Source organism: Rhipicephalus microplus, chromosome 9 (assembly GCF_043290135.1).
Source record: "Rhipicephalus microplus isolate Deutch F79 chromosome 9, USDA_Rmic, whole genome shotgun sequence".
NCBI lineage: Eukaryota > Metazoa > Arthropoda > Arachnida > Ixodida > Ixodidae > Rhipicephalus > Rhipicephalus microplus.
In genome coordinates this window covers 128930632-128948906 of record NC_134708.1, presented here as the reverse complement: position 1 = coordinate 128948906, position 18275 = coordinate 128930632, and the positions used below count along the sequence as shown (strand labels likewise).

The 18275-nt window shown below is 43.9% G+C and overlaps 1 protein-coding gene across 3 annotated transcripts; it reads right to left on the bottom strand.

Annotated features, from left to right (window-relative positions):
• Positions 1-12137: 12137 nt before the first annotated feature.
• LOC119164633 (uncharacterized) lies at positions 12138-18042 on the bottom strand. 3 transcript variants are annotated; one of them, XM_075874302.1, is made up of 7 exons: positions 17136-18042; positions 16979-17050; positions 16285-16357; positions 15928-15999; positions 15665-15736; positions 13351-13556; positions 12138-12204 (listed from the first exon to the last, which is right to left on the bottom strand). In XM_075874302.1, exons 2-6 carry the CDS (start codon positions 16985-16987, stop codon positions 13534-13536), a joined length of 249 nt encoding a protein of 82 aa, XP_075730417.1. In that variant the 5' UTR covers positions 16988-17050; positions 17136-18042; the 3' UTR covers positions 12138-12204; positions 13351-13533. The 3 variants fall into 3 exon arrangements, with proteins under 3 accessions (XP_075730417.1, XP_075730415.1, XP_075730416.1); XM_075874300.1 differs by lacking the exons at positions 16285-16357; positions 16979-17050; positions 17136-18042 and adding an exon at positions 16123-16267; XM_075874301.1 differs by lacking the exons at positions 12138-12204; positions 16285-16357; positions 16979-17050; positions 17136-18042 and adding an exon at positions 16123-16267 and having other exon boundaries at positions 13323-13556.
• Positions 18043-18275: the final 233 nt, after the last annotated feature.

Genomic DNA, 18275 nt, shown 5'->3' with positions numbered 1-18275 from the left:
AACTTCTGCGAGGCCATTTAGATATTAATAAGGCAGAAGGAAGGTGCCTTTTACGTAGTTCTCTAATCAATGGTAAAATAATACGCCGATCATGAATCCCAAATTACGTCAATACAGCTAAATTGGTTATTATGCATTACACGTATGCATATGGACATAAATTATGTCTACATAAAATATCGCTAGCATAAAAGCTCAGTCCTTTACATATTTGGATTTTCCCGTGTTCTATATAATGTATATATTTAAACTGCCGAAGTCTTGTTGGATAATTCATAGTGGGTAAACGTCATGAAGTGCAAAGCATAGTGAAGGCAAATACGCCACTAGGACTCCACCGACAGCCTTAGAACGCTCTGTGCCCTTACAGAGTCGCCTGCAGTACCTGAAGCTGCATCGCCCAAATCTTCCGAGGTGTGCGTTTTCAGTTTGCGCTCGTAGTTAACGCTTACAAACATAGGCGTGCGCATGGGGAGGGGGTCAGCGGGAGTGAGTCCTCACCTTGTCACGTAAAATGGGTCTTCCCGATACCTTAACTAAGTCGAAGGGAAGTAGGGTTGCATAGTTTTAGTCAACTAATATTGTAATTCGCTGAAGTGAGAACATAGCTAACGGTGCGACTATAAAAAATTGCCAGATATCACGTACAGTGGGAATCGATGATATGCGAACAATGAATGAGAAAGGTTGATATGTCACTTTAAAATCCGCACAACGTTAAAAGTATATTATGACGTACAAGACTTCCATGTCATGATTATCACTTTTGGACGAGTCATTTACCTTCTTTATGTATCCGCAACACCTGATACCAAATTTGGTATAGGTGGAGCTAGCGAAACGGCCCTGAGCGTGCTGTGAGCGTGGCATGTAGTCCAGTTTCACAAGACACGCATGTCATGATTATCATGTTTGGACGTGTCGTTTAAATTCGTCTTCCATTCACGTCCCGCAATACCAAATTTGGTATATAGGGAACTAGTGAAACGGCCGCGAGCACGCTATGAGCGCAGCATGTAGTCATGTTTTACATTACACGCATCTCACGGTTATCATGTTTGCACCAGTCACATACGTTCGCCATTCATTCATGTCCCGTAATACCAAATTTGGTTATGTGAAGCTTGCGAAACGATCACGAGCGTATCATGAGCGTGAAATGTAGTCATGTTGCATGACAGGCATCTGATGTTTATCAAATATGCACCCATCACATACCTTCGTCATCCATTCACGTCCCGTAATAACAAATTTGGTGAATGTGAAGCTAGCGAAACGACCACGAGCGCATCATGAGTGTGGCATGTAGTCATGTTGTTTCATGACACGCATCTCATGAATATCATGTTTGCACCACTCACATACCTTCGTCGTCCATTAAGGTGCCGTAATACCAAATTTGGTGAATGTGAAGCTAGTGAAAGGCGGTGAGCACACGTAACGTTGACGTACGCACACGCTGGGCGCTGCGACGCTATGGTAGCAAAACTTGAGCACTCTAAAGTCTGACGCTAGGCGCGACCCGCATCGGTCGGTGAAGGCCGGCAGCAACCGGCGTGAAATGTGACATGCTGCATTTCGCGCCAAAGATGTTGGGACGCCAGACGCGCTCAAATACGCATGCGTCGAAGCAACGCAGCGCGACGCGCACCTGCGAGTATATGCCAGGCAGAGCGGCGCCTACATGGCGTGGCCTCGCCGTCGTGACGCGACGAAACGAACGCCGGTGCTCACGCGTGCCAGCTCAAGTCTAAGTGTGTTGGTGCCTGGATTGTTGCCTGTAGTCATGTTCTTAAATGACAGGCATCTCATGATTATCATGTTTGCAGCAGTCACATACCTTGGTCATCCATTCACTTGACGTAATACCAAGTTGGATATATACGAAGCTAACTAAATGACCGCGAGCGTATCATGAGTGTGGCATACAGTCAAGTTTTTGTGTGACACGCTTGCCATGATCATCATCATGTTAGGGCGTGTCATGTATCTTAATCGTTCGTTCGCGTCACGTAATACCGAATTCGGTACACGTTAAGCTAGCAAAATGGCCGCTAGCGCATCATTAGCGTAGCATGTAGTCATGTTGTTACATGACACACATCTCATGATTATCATGTTTGCACCAGCCACATGCCTTCATCCTACATTCACGTCCCGTAATACCAAATTTGGTGAATGTGAAGCTAGCGAAACGACCGCGAGCGCATCGAAAGTGTGGCATGTAGTCACGTTGTTAGATGACACGCTTCTCATCTTGTTTCCACCGGTCATATACCTTCGTAAAGCGTTCACGTACCGTAACACCAAATTTGGTATATGTGAAGCTAGCGAAACGACTAAGAGCGCACCATGAGCGTGGCGTGTAGTCATCAGTCATGACATACAAGGCATGCATGTCATGAATTCCATTTTAGGGTCTGTCATGCCATGCAGTCATGTCATACCATGCCGATTTTGCAACATGTCATGTGAACGAAACCCCCGCAAACAGTAAGATCATGAAATGTGAATCATGACATTCATGACATACATGTCATGATAGTCATGTTATGAGTAGTGAGTCATGCTCGTCATACAGTTATGTTATGCCATACCAAGCTTGGTATTGATGCCATTAACGAAACGCCAAGGAGAGCTAAAAGTCGTAGGTGGCTAGATTAGATAGACAGATAGATAGATAGATATATAGATAGATAGATACGGTCAAAGTCACCGATGTTCGCTAAGAAATGCTTCACATTAAAAAACACCAAAAAGTCTTCACATAGTTTAATTTCCTCGCTTGTTTATGCATATTCTCATTATCTGCAATTTTACCGATCTCCGTCCCAGCTCTTCTTTGATAGGAGCGCTATCGTTAGTTAAGGCGATTACAACAGCAGCAACGATTGCACGTTTCAGTAGACAACCTGCTTCGCAAGTGTTTTATAACGCAAATATTAGCCACCGTACAAGATGTCGCAAGACACACATATAAAACTGCATGGTCATCCTGTGCGACACTGCCATTCATACAATCGCGACAATACATTCATACAGAAAACTTTCTCGTCTCATCTAGGCTAAGAAACTGCTTGTCTGTTTTGTAATTGCTATAGCGACTGCACAGAAACTCCGCGGATTTTTCATTGTCGCTATCAAGCTCCGTATTAAATTACAATCGATGACGCACCAGTGGAAGTGCGAGCGTTGAGGACCTGCGTGGCTGAAGCACGGATGAAAAGAGGTGACCGTCTTCATTGCATGAAGGGCATATGCGGGCTGCATGCGAGGTCGGGGGGGGGGGAGGGGGCGTGATGCATCGAGCCCACCCGTCTTTCGTCTAGCGGATGAGCGTGAAGGTGCGCTGCTGGGGAGAGGGTAGAGCTGCATTTCCCGACAATGGTGGCGAACTTTGATTATGAAGGCCTTACCTCACGTACCTGTTGCAGCGGGTCAGTGCGTGGCTTTCTGACGTGGCCAGTCCCACTCTTTTGTTTAGTTATTTATTGATACTGCAACTTTTTCAGGAGTTTTAGCAAGGTGGGATCAATACAATGCATGGATACATGCTAAGATTGATGTACAGAGAGATTTCCATGATAATTTTATAATATTCGTATAATTATTAGTATTATCAATCACAGTAAACAAATAAAAGAAAACAGACACGTTCAATATATATAACTAATTCATGTTCAGTGACCCACGAAAGCATTTACCATAGGTGCAAATTAGAGAAACCAACAGGCAATGGAGATGAAAACAGTCAGTAACTATACAAAAATAGCTGGTCATGTTTAAGTCATCTAGAAACGATGAGAATTCTGAGAAAAAAAGTTGCTTCGACGATGTAGTTGCTAAGGTTATTCCAATCTGCGACTGTTCTCGGAAAAAAAGAAAACTTGAAGCAGTTGTTATGATAATAGAAGGGAGTGATTGTTAGTTTGTGTCTTTGGTGCGTCGAATAACCGGAGGAGAACGAAATCTATTCGCTAGGGTTGACGTTATAGGCGCGACGCGCTGCAAGGGGCACGGTTGGTCTGTCCCCGAGAGCGCGTTTGAGAGCGTCGAACACGCGTGCTATCGCACTAAGCATTACTGGACAGCTCGTATACGTGTGTTCTGACTGCCTACATGGTGTTGGGATGACAGACAGCACGAAAACGGCTGCGTTCTCTGGAGCAGCTGCATTCGCTCTAAGAGAATCAATGTCCTGCTTTAGGCTGAAATACGTGGCGCAAGGTTGACAAAGAGAAAAAAAAGACGAGACAGAAAGAGCGCCAACTCCCAACTAAGTTTATTTTCATGAAGCATTCGCAATATACAGGCTCTTGGAGGACATGCGCAGACCATTTCATTCAGCACACGTGCAGGCATCAACATGTTTATGATGTAATAACCGATAATTTCAATCATGAAATCTGGAAACCAGCAAAAAACACATTTTTTTTCGGCACAGGCTTTGGTGTGTTTGGTTTTTTCGACGTCTTTACATTAGGCATATCTGTTTGTTGCTGGTTCTCAGATTTCATGATTGCAATTATCGGTTATTACATCATAAAATTGTTCATGCCTGCACGTGCGGTGAATGAAATGGTCTGCGCATGTCCTCCAAGAGCCTATATATTGTGAATGCTTCATAAAAATAAACTTAGTTGTGAGTGGGCGCTCTTTCTGTCTCGTCTTTTTTTTTCTCTCTGTCAACCATGCGCCACGTATTTCAGCCTAATATGTACCAACTAGCCCAACATAACGTACTGTCCTGCTTTAGATTGATAAGCTGCAATCTCAGAAATCTAATATTATATATTTCACAGTCGTAAGTTAGTTATTAGCGCAGAAAATAAATTAAGGTTGATGTTTCAAGTTGAAGTTTCGCATCGAAAATCCGCGCAGAACGCAAAAAGTTGCAAAGTATAATTTTGGTATTTTCGTGACATTGCCTCACTTCCATTTTTCAAAACATCGCGTACAAAGTCTACAGCAAGAGCAGATGACAAAATACTTAAATTTTATTCAGTAGAAGCTATGCAGGGCCGAGTAGAAGCCTTCAAAATTTACTACGTCATGGTGCTTAGTGCAGTAATCTCACGTGTGCATCCCCACGGATAATATTATAATTTTTTTGCGAGTTTCTTCGCTTACCAAGCGTCATTGCGGAAGGAGGGTTGTTTTCGGACTCGACAAATCGTGATTTACTAACGGTTGGAGTAATGTTTTGCTTTTTAGTATCCAACGAACACAGAGCCGTGAGAATTCTTCGAAACAGTGCCGTAATAGCGGAGTCAGATACGTTTGATTGGCGAAACACCGCCATCACTCCCTTCGCGCTTCCCGTCTCTATCCTCTGTTGGTATCCTCTCCCGAAGCCACTTCTCTCTCTCGCCAAGCGCCCATCCGAATCTTACGCTGCCTACGTGAACGCCGAGGCGCTGCTCGGAACACCGTCTACTTCTGGTGGCCATGGGTCCATCTATTGCGTGCTTGTTGGCAAACCGCTGCACCGTGCCGGGCCATAATCATACGAATCGAGCCAGTCTGGACCTTGTTTTGCGCACCCGTCTTCAAAGGATCGCCAACATGATTGATCCGTACAGTGCCACACAGTGCCAGAACACATCTCCTCGAGATGAGGAGCCGCCGCCCCCGCCTTCCGTAGATCGCAGGGACGATATGGGTTGGTACATACGTTCTGCGCCGTTTGCCTACTCGTTGTTGCCCGTCCTGTGCTGATAGCATTATAAATGTAGCTGCGACGTGACGAACGACAATGTAGCACGCGTGCAACATGAGAAACAACAACAAACAGCGTGGACAAATATTTGCAGACTAGCCGGAAGTAGTAGGCTCTTGCTACACCAATCGCCGCATATATGTGTCACGCGTAAGAGATTCAATTTTTAGACGTCGCGCGGACGCCCGAAAGGGCCGGATAGGATGAGGGATTGTTTATAAACATTTGCGGCACGCCGGCGGCTGTAGTAGCACCGTTACGTGTAGAATCGTGGAACGTGTCGGCATTCTGAACACGATGCGGAGGTTTAGGGGCCTTTCAAAGAGCGTATTGGAGAGTTCAGTCCTGACCACACGCATCCGTTGTAGCCCATCAGCGCGTGGAATTTTGACGCGGCCCAGCGCCCTCTCCCTATGAAAAGAAGGGGCGCGCAACTTGACTCAGCCGGGTGTCTTCGCTCTTTTATGAAGAGGGCGCGGCACCACGTCACCGCGCTGACGCAATATCGGACGCGAAAGAGTTAGCTGCTAGCCACACTTCGTTTACAATTCCAAGTTGTTGCTGTTGCATTCATTTTTTCGCCCTTCCGGCAGCGCTGTGATTGTTTTCACGAAGAAACAAATACATGCAGTGGATTGGGTTAAGGGAAGTAGTCACTGAATTTTCTGGGGATTTATTTTTATGATTGCGCAGTAGTCTCGGCGCCAACGCCTTGCAGCGTGTTAGAGCGCAAGCTGTTGAGCAGGCAAGAGCGCCATGTCGAGCTCTGGAGAGTCAGGAAGTGGCAACGAAGGAGCCGGTCTTCCACCGGACAAGGAGTTCTACTCGTCCAGCCGCTACTTCATGTGCATCTGCATCTGCATCGGCTGCAGCTACCAGTGCATCGCCGAATTCCCTTACCTCGTACTCAGCCATGGTGGAGGTAAGTTGAACTGCGGTGTAGGGGAAGTTGTTTTCTGAGAAAAACTCAGTTTCACTGTCACCCTTCACAACAGCTACCAATCACAATTATGTACATATTTTTGGTCAAATAGCTTGATGTCAGAAAAAAATAACAATGTTTGATGCTATTGCATACATTCAATTTCGTTCGGCTATATATAACTACGTATACAGGTGTGTACAGAGAGGATTGGCGCTTTGCCAGGTTTTCTTTGTCTTTACGCCAATACCCTAGGCAAACTGTGTATACGGGTTGTTTGAAATAAATGAAAGCCAAATTTAGTGTGCAAAATGTTACAGCAACTAAATCTCCTTTCTCGCATTTTCCGGCTTTCTGCAAGCTCCCGATTGGCTTCTTTTGCAAAAAAAAACATATTCTTGAACAATGTAAAACATAACCCTCACGTTCTCATGATGAGTGGTTTAACTCAAAAGATGCAAGGGCAGCCAGTCCTACTTTTCAAGCACAATCCAAAAGAGGTCATCAAACGGACTGTTTTTCTGAAGAGCCTCTCGGCAGTTTTTTCAGTTGCTTTCAATATAGAAAGAAGGTCCTGTAAGGGATGATCTAAGCAGCCTTCTTGAAAACAACTAATCTCAATGAGTGCACTTCCATTTGTATTGGGCGCGCCTGCTCCAGGGGTACTTGTGCGAGATTCTAAAGGCCATATTTGCGCGTTGTCACTTATTCATTTTTTTTACGAAAGTGTCCACAATTGACTACAATCAAGGTGGGCTACTTACTTGCTGGTGCACTTCGCTTCACCGGTCACGGATATGTGCCACCGTTACCTGCTCTAAGGTTAACAAAAGAGAACACTGCGATTGTGAAAAATATCTGTTGCTGTAACATGATGAAAACGTAATAAAACCTGCTCACTGGCAAAACACGAGTACTTGCATGTCTTAATTGAACAAGGGCGTGCACCCAGACAAGGGCTCTAGAACAGGAAATTGCACAGACTAAGAGTGCCTTTTTGCAACTGTGCAATTTCCTGTACTAGTGACCGTGCCTGTGCGTGCCCTAATTAAGGTAAAACACGAACAAATACACTAGCCCAATTATCCGTGCTAGTACTTACATACGTTCGTGTTGGTTATAAGGGAAATATATTTTGAAACAAAGAGCAAAAATATGTACTGATTTTACGGCGGCGAGACAGTATTATATAGATCGAATGTAACTATGATGCAACTCTAAGTATCGACAGCGTTGCTCGTCGCCCGCCTTTCATCTTGCTGTTTTATTTCTGGCAGCTCACGGGGCACTGAGAATTCGAGGGGCGCCTTGCGTTTAGGGGGGAAGGGGGAATCGGCGCCTTGTTCACGGACATTTCGGCTTCGATATATGGAGCGGAATTGTGCGAACAAGCGCGGATGGGTACCGGGTGCTATCTCCCTCTTTCAGCGTGAGATCAAAAATTTTTGTCCAGCAAAACATGACGGTAGTGCATTGCACTGCCGTAATTATCACATTGAATGTCATAAAGTTTGCGTTTGGCAGTGTGATTTCTATCTGTGCGAGGGAAAAAAAAGCTTGGTACCGCTTTTGAGGGTGAAGCTCCATTTTTCGTGGGTCGTGCGTTTGCTATATATGTAGTAGCAGTAGTAGTAGTAGGTATAGCCACCTCCACAGCCGAACTAGAGAGAGAAATAGGCTTTATTGGGCAATCCTGCGTGGGGAGGGTGGGAGCACCGCGCAGGGTTTCGCACCCTCCTGTCTATCTAGACCTCAACGACGGCAGGCCCAGCGCGATCTAATAGGAGTTTGCTCCGTTCGCTTTTGCCGAGCCAGGGCCGCGTCAAGCCGCTGGATGGTTTTGAGCTGCGCCTCGTGACTCGGCGAGCCTATGTGGTTCACAATTTCCGGTGGAAGTGCGTCGGTGATTGCTCCCCCCACACACGCGTCACACCCCCACAGCACATGTGTCAGCGTTGCTAGTTCTCGCGCATATAGTTCTATCTAGCGTTGCTAGTTCTATCTAGCGTTGCTAGTTCTCGCGCACTGCACTTCGCACTTTCGTAGAGTCCGGGGCACACGTGTCGGGCCAGGGCGGGCGTGAGCACCGTGCCGGTCTGTAGCTATCTCAGGAGGACCCCCTCACGCCGACCCAGCCTCAGGTGAGGCCCGGGAAGCGCTCGGCGGCCCTCTCGGTACCATTGCAGGATGCTGCCGTAGTCGAGTGGCGGGTCCGAGTCCGGGGGTTCGGCTTCTTACGCGTCCGAGGGGCGGGGGGTGGGGCGCCGCACCTTGCGCAAGCTCACGTGCGACGGCGTCTGCTCTTTCGTTGCGGTTGGCAGCTCCGCCCGGGATGGCTCCCACGTGGGCCGGGAACCACCGTAGATTTGCCGTGGTCGACTTGCTTCTGGGCAGCAGGCTTGCTGCCGGGGTCCCGAGAGGCGTCAATACAGACCGCACACCTACGTAGTGATGGTTGTCCGAGCGATGGACGGCAAACTGCTTAACGCCTGCAGTGTCTGAGCAACGCCTGCGCAGCAAGCGGAGGAAGCCGCCATCGCCCTTGCGCTGAACGGCACTCCCGAAGTCACCACCATACTGAGTGACTCCCGCATGGCCATCGCCGATCTCGGCTGGGCTAGAGGAGCAGCACGTGCGCACCCTTTTCAGTTCAGGAGGAAACCCGCGCACGTTAATCATAAATAAAAAGATAGTGGGTTTTGAGGAAATAACTTCAAGACAAGTATTGGTGACTTAAAATTGTAATAAATATGCCTCGAATTTCATGCTTACAAAAAAAAGCTAGTATCCAAAGGACGCGCTTTGAGCACTATCTGAGCAGAAAGGGTTGCCACGTTAAACTGGCTGCGTAACTTCTTTGGTTTTAGCATGGTCCTTCAAAACGTTTTTTCTGGTCATGAAACTCCCATGAAATGTTCATATGGGGACAAAAGTGGCTACCAGAGGTGCCGCCATTAGAAGTAGGGCATCGATTGGGCGTGCTTGGCAGGGCTGCAGCGCGTTCGCGGAAGCGTTTGCCATCAAAAACACTTCTTCAGATATCTTCGTTCTTCGTGTTCTCGCGAACAAATCATAGCAGCTATTAGTATTGTCGAAAGAGCCCATGATACGCGTTGTGTCAACAGAGTCTGTCTGTCAAGTGACGCGTATTCGTAGTGTTTCTAAATTTCTCAATTCCTGCATAGTTGCTTTCGGGCGTTAGCTGAACACTGTGACTAGTTCTAGATGACTGGAAAGTTAACATAGCTCACGCTAGAAATTGCGGATCAGCCGTTCTCTGGCTGCGTGTAACGTTTTTTTTTCTGAAATAAATGGCAAGTGTCAAGAATTCGAAACTGCCAAGAGCACAAGCACATAGTTTATGCAAATTTGCATTTCATAAACTGTGGTTGAAAGTTGGGATCTAGAGTGAATGACACAACAAAAATGCCTGTAAAAATTTTTGGCCCAGGTTTCTTTCCTCCTCTGGCCGGGCAGGATAAACGACATCCGCTGGCACGAAACAGTTTGTTTTGGTCACGCGTAAAAAATGCAGATGACACTTAATAAAAAAATTCACAATTTCTGCTGTAGTGCTCATGAAATGTGCTCCACAGCCACAACTAGCAGAATGCGTGCGGTTGTCCAGCAGGATGTTCTCAACAATGTTCATGTACACACTGGCACAGGCTATATTTTCCACGGTGCACGTTTCCGCATGTTCTTCCACATTTTGGAAGAGCCGCAATAATTTCTCCGATGGCACTTGCTAAAACGCTCTACTTGATTTGAGTCATTGCAGATGGCTCACGGGAGTTGCTTGTGAGGGTTTAGACGCAGCCCTGGGAGCTTAGTTTCGCAAACTCTTTTGCCACATAGTTAACGAGGTAATCCAAAATGCAGTGCTTCGTTAACTCGGGATTAATCACGTCTCGCATGCATTCAGCAGGTTGCAGCAGTATGTCATCGAAAAGGACTACCAAGGTATCAATCTGAAACATATTTCTCAATATCACGATGACCAGAGTGAGAAGTTAGAAAATAAAAAATATTATAAAAAGCAGCATAAACGTTTGTTTTATATCATGCGACGAGACGTGCTTGTCATTAGCATCTAAAGGCTAGACGACATACAGCACGTTTACGATGCACAAGCACCCGACAAGCAGCGTTGGTGGGTGCTATTCAAATGTTTACCTGATCGAGTGGGCTTTTTATGTTAAAAGAGATCCTGCATTTTCAAAACGAGACGCGGACCATCCCCTTCAACCGAATCTCTCTGTGTTGAACGTGAATGCTGTTTCAGTTCGGAGAGGTAAGAAGGCGAACCTTCGAAAATCCTTGGTACGGTGTCTTCCACCAGTCTCGGTCGTTCTCGTGGCAACGAAATGATGACTTCGTTCACTGTGCACAGTTCCGCACGTACAGTCCGAGACAACGCAGGGCCATGCTTTGGAATCCCCAAGGATACGCTGCTTAGGATGTGTGAGAACTGCTAAGAGTGTTCCAAATAATTCCCGGAAACCTTCATGAAGGCTCCAAAATGAGACAAAAAACGAGATCCGTAGGACATCCTGCACTTAGGACATCTTGGGATCATAATGGGATTATATTTGGATGTTGCACATTCCACTGTATCCTGAAATTACCAGTAGACACAGCATTTGAAGGACGCATGCTAGTTAGTAGAAAGAATTGTCTTTTTGAAAGTCTTGCATTTCTTTACATGTTTTTACTACCCCTCCATGTACTCTTCCAGCGATGCAATGCACTCCTGCTTTTCCACGTGACTGTAGGCATATAACATGTTCAGTGGTTCTGTTGCCTTCCTCTTTGCTTGTTATTTTCCAAATCTTGAAAACACTGCTCCAAGGCCAGAACCCCACACCACTTTTTTATGTTGAAGTTCCGAATGTGAAATAGAATGGATCTTGCTCTAAGTGTTTCAAATTCAAGTGTCAATTAAAGAACAGCTTTAAGGCGCTTTCAAGCACAGGTAAATGAGCCAATAATAAAAGCTCTGAATTCTATGATCGTGTAACAGCTCTAGTCAAGAGATGAGTCTCAAAAAAAGTAGGACAAGTGCAAAACACATCTATGAGTTTTCTGAAGATGGCTAAAGTCAGGTGTGTTTGGACTGAAAAATGAATTTTTAATATACTCAAAGTATGTTTAGATTTGTCTAAATGCCTGACACTAGTTTAATGTCACACTATAATTTAGAATATATATATAGTTCATGCAAATATGCACATTCACCATGCATAAAAGACGCACATATATGTAAGTAGGAAACATTTTCCTCAATGGGCCTGTTTACACAAAGCTCCTTATTTGTGTGTGTCGTTTCCAACAGCACAACGAAGGAATGAAATCATACAGAGGTGAAAAAACACATAATTTAATAGCTATAATGCAGAGAATCTACAACAAATAAATAGGTGACCTTCAGCAGTAATTATTCAAAAAAACTATTTTTGTTGCGCGGCAAGTCGCTCAGAAGCATGACGAAACCAAGTCATTGAGGCTTTCTCCACATCTTTCAGGGTGGCATTCGGGTTTCGGACGTCATTAGTCAACACGCCTGCATGCATAAGCAAAATTATCATTGCTATAAGTATTGCACATCATACAAAACTTGGACCAGTATGGCACTCTTATAAAAACTATGGCAGCTTTGCATGTTTGGTGCTAAGCCTGAAGAAAGGGCTGAATTGAGTTTCTTTTCGGTCCTCTATTTCTTTTGTCCTTGCTTTTTTCTCCCTTTGTGTCTTGCTGTCTTTTGTTTATTTCTATTTATTCCTCTCTATTTCTTTGTCTTTCTATTTTTATTTAAACTTTCCTCTTTTTTTCTCTCTCTCACTCATTCTTTTTTAAAAATTTCTTTTACGTGGTTTTGCCTGCGTAACGCCAAGCAACAATGGCATAAGACAGCTGGGGCCCCTTATGCACTCCACACTCAATATCATATAAAGGTGCTCAAAGAAAGGAAGGAGACGACCCTGCTGCAAACACGCACTCATTACACGACAAATGGCTATTCTATATACATGCTTTTGCCTGCATTATGTCAAGCGACGACAGCATACGGGCCCCTAATGCACTACACTTCAAAACTGAAAGTAAATACCAAGACTGATTGCAGCAAAGTAAGAATAGGCAACATAGCTATATCGAGTATATTGCTTGACACAAAATTGCACAAAAACCAAGTTATATAAAGCTTGGTACACCTGGCTCACTACACATCAGCTTGCAGAGGTGCAATTCAAAGAATTTTTTTTCCTTTAGTGCCAAACCAACTGAACCCCACTGCAGCATTCCACCTGAGGAGCAACTGCAGAACACGTGTTTGTTTTGCTTTGTCGAATCTCCACCTTGTACAGCCATAAGTTTTTTCTGTTAAAAGAAAACAAGAGAATATACAGCCATAAAGTCACATTGGTATCCAGTTTACTTTGAATGTTTTTCAGCCTAAATGATCTTATGGTAGTAAAGCAATGCAAGCTGGCTTCTAGCTTTACTTCAATTCTTTAGAACTTTTGTATGCAGCTAGCTATGTAAAAACTCAACAGTTCATCATTATTCAGACTCTCATAAGTCATAAGACTCTGATTCAGACTCTCATTAGACTTCACATTAATTTATAAATGCCTAGTCCCTCCCGCATGCTGTGGTTACAAGACTGGAAGCTTTGCACTGAGCTTATGCCATGAAGCAGAGATATTACCATTTGATAACGAGCTTGGCTGTCTGTCTCGAGCTTCTCCTCGTATGCAAGAACATCTGCCACATTCAAGAAAGGCAGGTCTGGGTGGCCATTAGGCTGCGGAGCTGCGCTCTAGGCATTCCTTAACATCTCGTTGAAGTATTGTGAATGGGTTTGCTAGATGTGCTCAATGGCATATAGCATTTATAGTGTTGGTTCCATGAAGGCTGAAAAAGAAGTGATGGCATGAGTGTTATGACAGTTTTCTGTTCAGCTCTATGTCTAAGATGAAAAACTACCGCAATAACTTGAAGATAGCACGATACGTAATGTTCAAAGTGTTTTGCTTTTCCAAGTAGCTGTAGGTCAACCTATATTAAAAATATAGTTTTAGAACATTTCAGTGAACTGTATGGCAACAAATGGGAGAGAATAAACTGTCATGAACATGGCTGAGAGTTACTCGTAGGGGTGATAACAGCAAAGCATAAGCGTTCTTCGCAATAAAAATTGCTTGGGCTTTACATTTCAAATCACGACATGTATAATGTAACCAAAAACATTTATTACCTGGAGTTCTTTAACATGCATTAAAATTAACGTACAGCCTTCGCTGCAGTTTTTGTGGCTTGGTCATAAGAGTGTAAGAGAGGATTTACGATTTGATCGAAGCCACAGCAGCACCATCAACACAAAAATATTTATAAATCACCACTTGCACACTAACAACCAGCGTTCATCAAATAGTGAAGACCACTCCTAAAGAAGAATGAAGGGATAAACTGTGCCAGCAACTTATGGTTGGAATGACAGAAAGCTGAGCTGTTTGGTTGGTAAAGAGACAGGGCGTGCGAACACAAGAGAGAAGCCAAGACGTCAAGGCATTTGTGGTGTCCCTCTTGTGTTCACGTTTGCAAGCTCATCTCTCAAACATATCTCATGGTAGTTTGTCACTTTGTCATGACGACAAAGAGAAAGTGTGTTATGCCAGCACCAAGATACAAAATATTTAGGGGCGAAGTTATTTAAGACAGCTTTGCCCGGCGTGGTGCCTTGTGTCCATGCACATAGCACAGCACCATGTAAAATAGCAATATCCGATGGAACAATGACTAATATCAATCATAATTTTGATGAACCATTATTAAACACCCACAAGCACAAACCATTTGTACTAGTCCGCAACTTCAACGTGACGTTATGAACCTTAGTCGAGTTGTAGACTTTCTAGTGGAAACCAACACAAGCACACTTGCATGGTACCCACTACATCATAAATCAGGATATTTGAGACTAATATGAATAGCAATTTGACGAAATGATACTAAACACCTATAAGCATGAACTCTTTACGCTCGTTAGCGTCTATAACGTGCCATTATGGGCCTTAGGACCTAGCTATGTCGTCGACTCTCACTCTCCTCTGCCACGGTATAAGGGAACTGTTTCTATAATCAAAACATGAATGTGTAGGTAAATAAAGAAAAGGTTTTAAATAGACAAACATCAATCATAATTGTGAGGGACCAATATAAAATACATAGAAGTACAGACCCTTTATTCCGGCCGGTGACTTCAACGTGACATTATGGACTACAGGACCTAGCTTTGTCATTGAATATTTTTGACGCTTTATGTCAATTTATGTTCCTAAATTTACATTAAATCGGGCAATGCTTGGGTAACGTATGGTTACTCACCCATACAATACCCGCAGCTTTGCCTACTTGTTCCGATTCACTTCGTAGAAATGCGTGGATTTTTTCAGTTTGTGCTACATGGCTGCGGCATAGGTGAATGCTCCCACTCATACTACTATCACGAATCCAGATCAATGTGAGGCAGACTGTGCAGAAGCTATGCTGTTCGCATTTCTATATGCTGATACATAGTGTATATGAACAAAATAGGACACTACCTGGATACACGAGCTGAAGAGATAGAGATCGAGCAGTACAGCAGGCTGTTACATTGCTTGAACACTAATCGAATCACTTGTGACAGTCATTGTGAGATGAATTCTGCTGTATTTTTTCTCCGTCATAAAGCTAGCAACCCAACTGAAAAAGATAGCTGATTTAGTGCTAAGAAGATCACCTTCCATTTCCAAAACACTACGATAAAGAATTTACCAGTCGAATTACTTTTCACCCTCCAGGGCATACATTATCACATATGTGAATAGTGCATGCACAGTACAAAAAAAACATTTGCCTCAAGTAAACAAGAAGCAAAAAGCACACAAATAAGACTGAGTATTTTCCGATAGTATTATTAAGACCCAAGAGCACTGAACAGTATGGACTGTAACATTTGAAGAAGGTGAATGGCATACCCAGCATTTGTGGGTCTGTTTGTGGCCTTGCAGCACCAGTTACATATGCGTGTCTTGGACTGCACGATGAACCTGAATGTAATTGACACCACAAGTTAACATCTAGAGTAACACAGACAGGCAGACAGAGAATAAAAATAGATACAGGGACAGACAGGCCGGCTCAAAACAATTGAAGTAGGCAAAGAATTGTAAATTTAAAGATTAAATGTAAAAAAAACCACAGAAACATGCCTGTGGTTTTTTACACCTGAATGACATACCAAACATGCGCGGTTCCATGTGCGGCCTAGCAGCCGCAGCAAGGGTTGAGCGTTCTGGTATGTGTGATGAGCCTGAACATAAAACAGACCACAGGCATTTGACCTTAGTGCAATGATTGATGCACAAAAAAGAAGAAAAAACTGGAAATATCACAGATCGGCAACATAACGACGTATCCCACAAAATTGACGTACCATGGGATTGCAGTTCTGTGAAAAAGTTGGCAGCTTCCGAACTGTGCAAGGTGCTTAAAACATAAAAGCCATAGTTTGCACTCCACCTTGCTGCAGAATGCAAAAGCAGACACCCAACTGCTACAAGATAAAACATTGCTATGTGAAGCAACAATGACATACCAAGCATGCGTGGTTTCTGTGTGTGGCCCTGTAGTCCCAGCCAGACTTGACGATACTGGTATGCGCAATGAGCCTGAACATGAAACAGACCGCAGGCATTTGACCATAGCGCAATGACTGTACAAAAAAATACAACTTGAAATATTGCCTAACAGCAACAAAATGATGCATCCCGCATAATAAGCATACCATGAGATTGCAGTTCTGTTAAAAAGTCGGCCGCTTCCGATCTGTGCAAGGTGCCTAAAAAACAGATACCATAGTTTGCACTCCCCCATGCCGCACAATGCAAAAGCTAACACCCACTGCAGCAAGATAAAACATTGCTAAGTGAAATCGGAATAACTTAACAAGTATGTGCGCTTCCATGTGTGGCCTTGCAGCCACAGCAAGATTTGAGCATACTTGTATGGGTGATGGACCTGAACATGAAACAGACCACAGGCATTTGACCATAGCTCAATGACTGTACAAAACATTAAAACAAGAACGTTGTATAACAGCAGCATAATGACTTATACAGCATGAATGACATTTTACGGGATTGCAGTTTCGCAAAAGAGTAGGCAGCCTCCGACCTGTGCGAAACACGTGAAACATAGAAACCACATTTTGCACTCACTTGCCGCACAATGCATAATCAATAACGACAGAACCACAGCAAGATCAAACACGTTGCATGAGAATTGCATACCAGCCCCATGTGGATTTGTGTGCGAGCTTGAAGGTTTCGCAAGAGATGTGGATGTTGGCCTATGTGCTGAACCTGAATCGAAAACAGACCACAGTTTATGAATTTTGTTAGGATCAAGTCAGAAAGTTGGAGGAGATTCACATTGTGAAAGACATACCAGAGTGTGAACTTGGTTGCAAAGCCTCCACGAGTGACACTAAGCAGTCCTGGAACTCTGCAGTAAAAGAAAGGTTACACACTATACAGCATTTGAGTTGCTTAAGACAGGTTACCTGTACAGAGGGGAATCTGGTGAGACCTTCCTGAGCCTTGCTCATAGCTGCTTAAAAATACATTAGACTATATTTAGCCTATTTCCAGACACATAATGATCGACTTTCTATAAATGCATGAAATCCACAAAATTTTATGCCAAGGTTCTGGAGAACAACCTAAAGCAAGTAAAGGTGTTAAAACAAATTATGGTGTATCTTACAGCAACTAAATGTGGTTACATCATCCAGATTACCTAATTATTGTACAGTAAATCACCTTATACTTTTTATAAACCGAATTCTATGGCTCACTTGAGTTACATGCGATGAATTTTCGCTGGCAGCGAGCCTTCCTAAAAAGTTGAAAAATATTTTGCAACTCCTGCCAAAACTTGTCACATTTATTGTCTCGTTAAACATGGCACTGCCTTCAGCATACCATAGCAGGTTGCAAAATATAACAAGAACTGATATAAAAATCTTTAGACAACAAGAATGCTTAATTTACATGAGCTCAGCACTTGTAGTCTATTTCTTACGAATAGTAAAAGACGGCATAAGTAGTTGCGTCTCCAACCCAGGAAGCCCTGTCATAGAAGGGCAACTATACATTCCACACCTACATACACAAGACTTACTCCTAGCAGAGTTGGTGAGAAAGAAAAAAAAACGAGCCAAAGACTCACATAAGAGCCAGTGTGAGTAGCAGTTGGCTACTCTGTGCTGTGAAGATTGGTGAAGGAAAAAAAAGTGACAAAAAAGAAGCAATGTAAGTATATAGAAAGCAGTCTTAGAGATGCTCAGATTTTCAATACACATTTTTCAATAATGGCATTCTGACAAGCTGCCCCTTGCCAGTCACTGATAGTCGTTGAGTTGGTGTCGGTGCTTTTGGGTGGACATATTGATCCCTTTTAGCGTCATCCGTGCTGTCATCCTCGTCGTCATCTTCATAACGCAAAGCACGTTTCCGCTTCCTTTTGCCCCGTCCCAATTCTTTTCCACTGTTGGAGTCTGATGTGTACTGGAGGGTAATAAGCTTG

Coding starts and splice junctions, on each gene's coding strand:
- LOC119164633 (XM_075874300.1), bottom strand. CDS start 16,258: ATGTTTTATCTTGTAGCAGTTGGGTGTCTGCTTTTGCATTCTGCAGCA. Junction 16,000..16,122: donor CACAGAACTGCAATCCCATG/GTACGTCAATTT, acceptor TTTTATGTTCAG/GCTCATCACACATACCAGAA. Junction 13,557..15,664: donor AACAGACCCACAAATGCTGG/GTATGCCATTCA, acceptor CTTCTTTTTCAG/CCTTCATGGAACCAACACTA.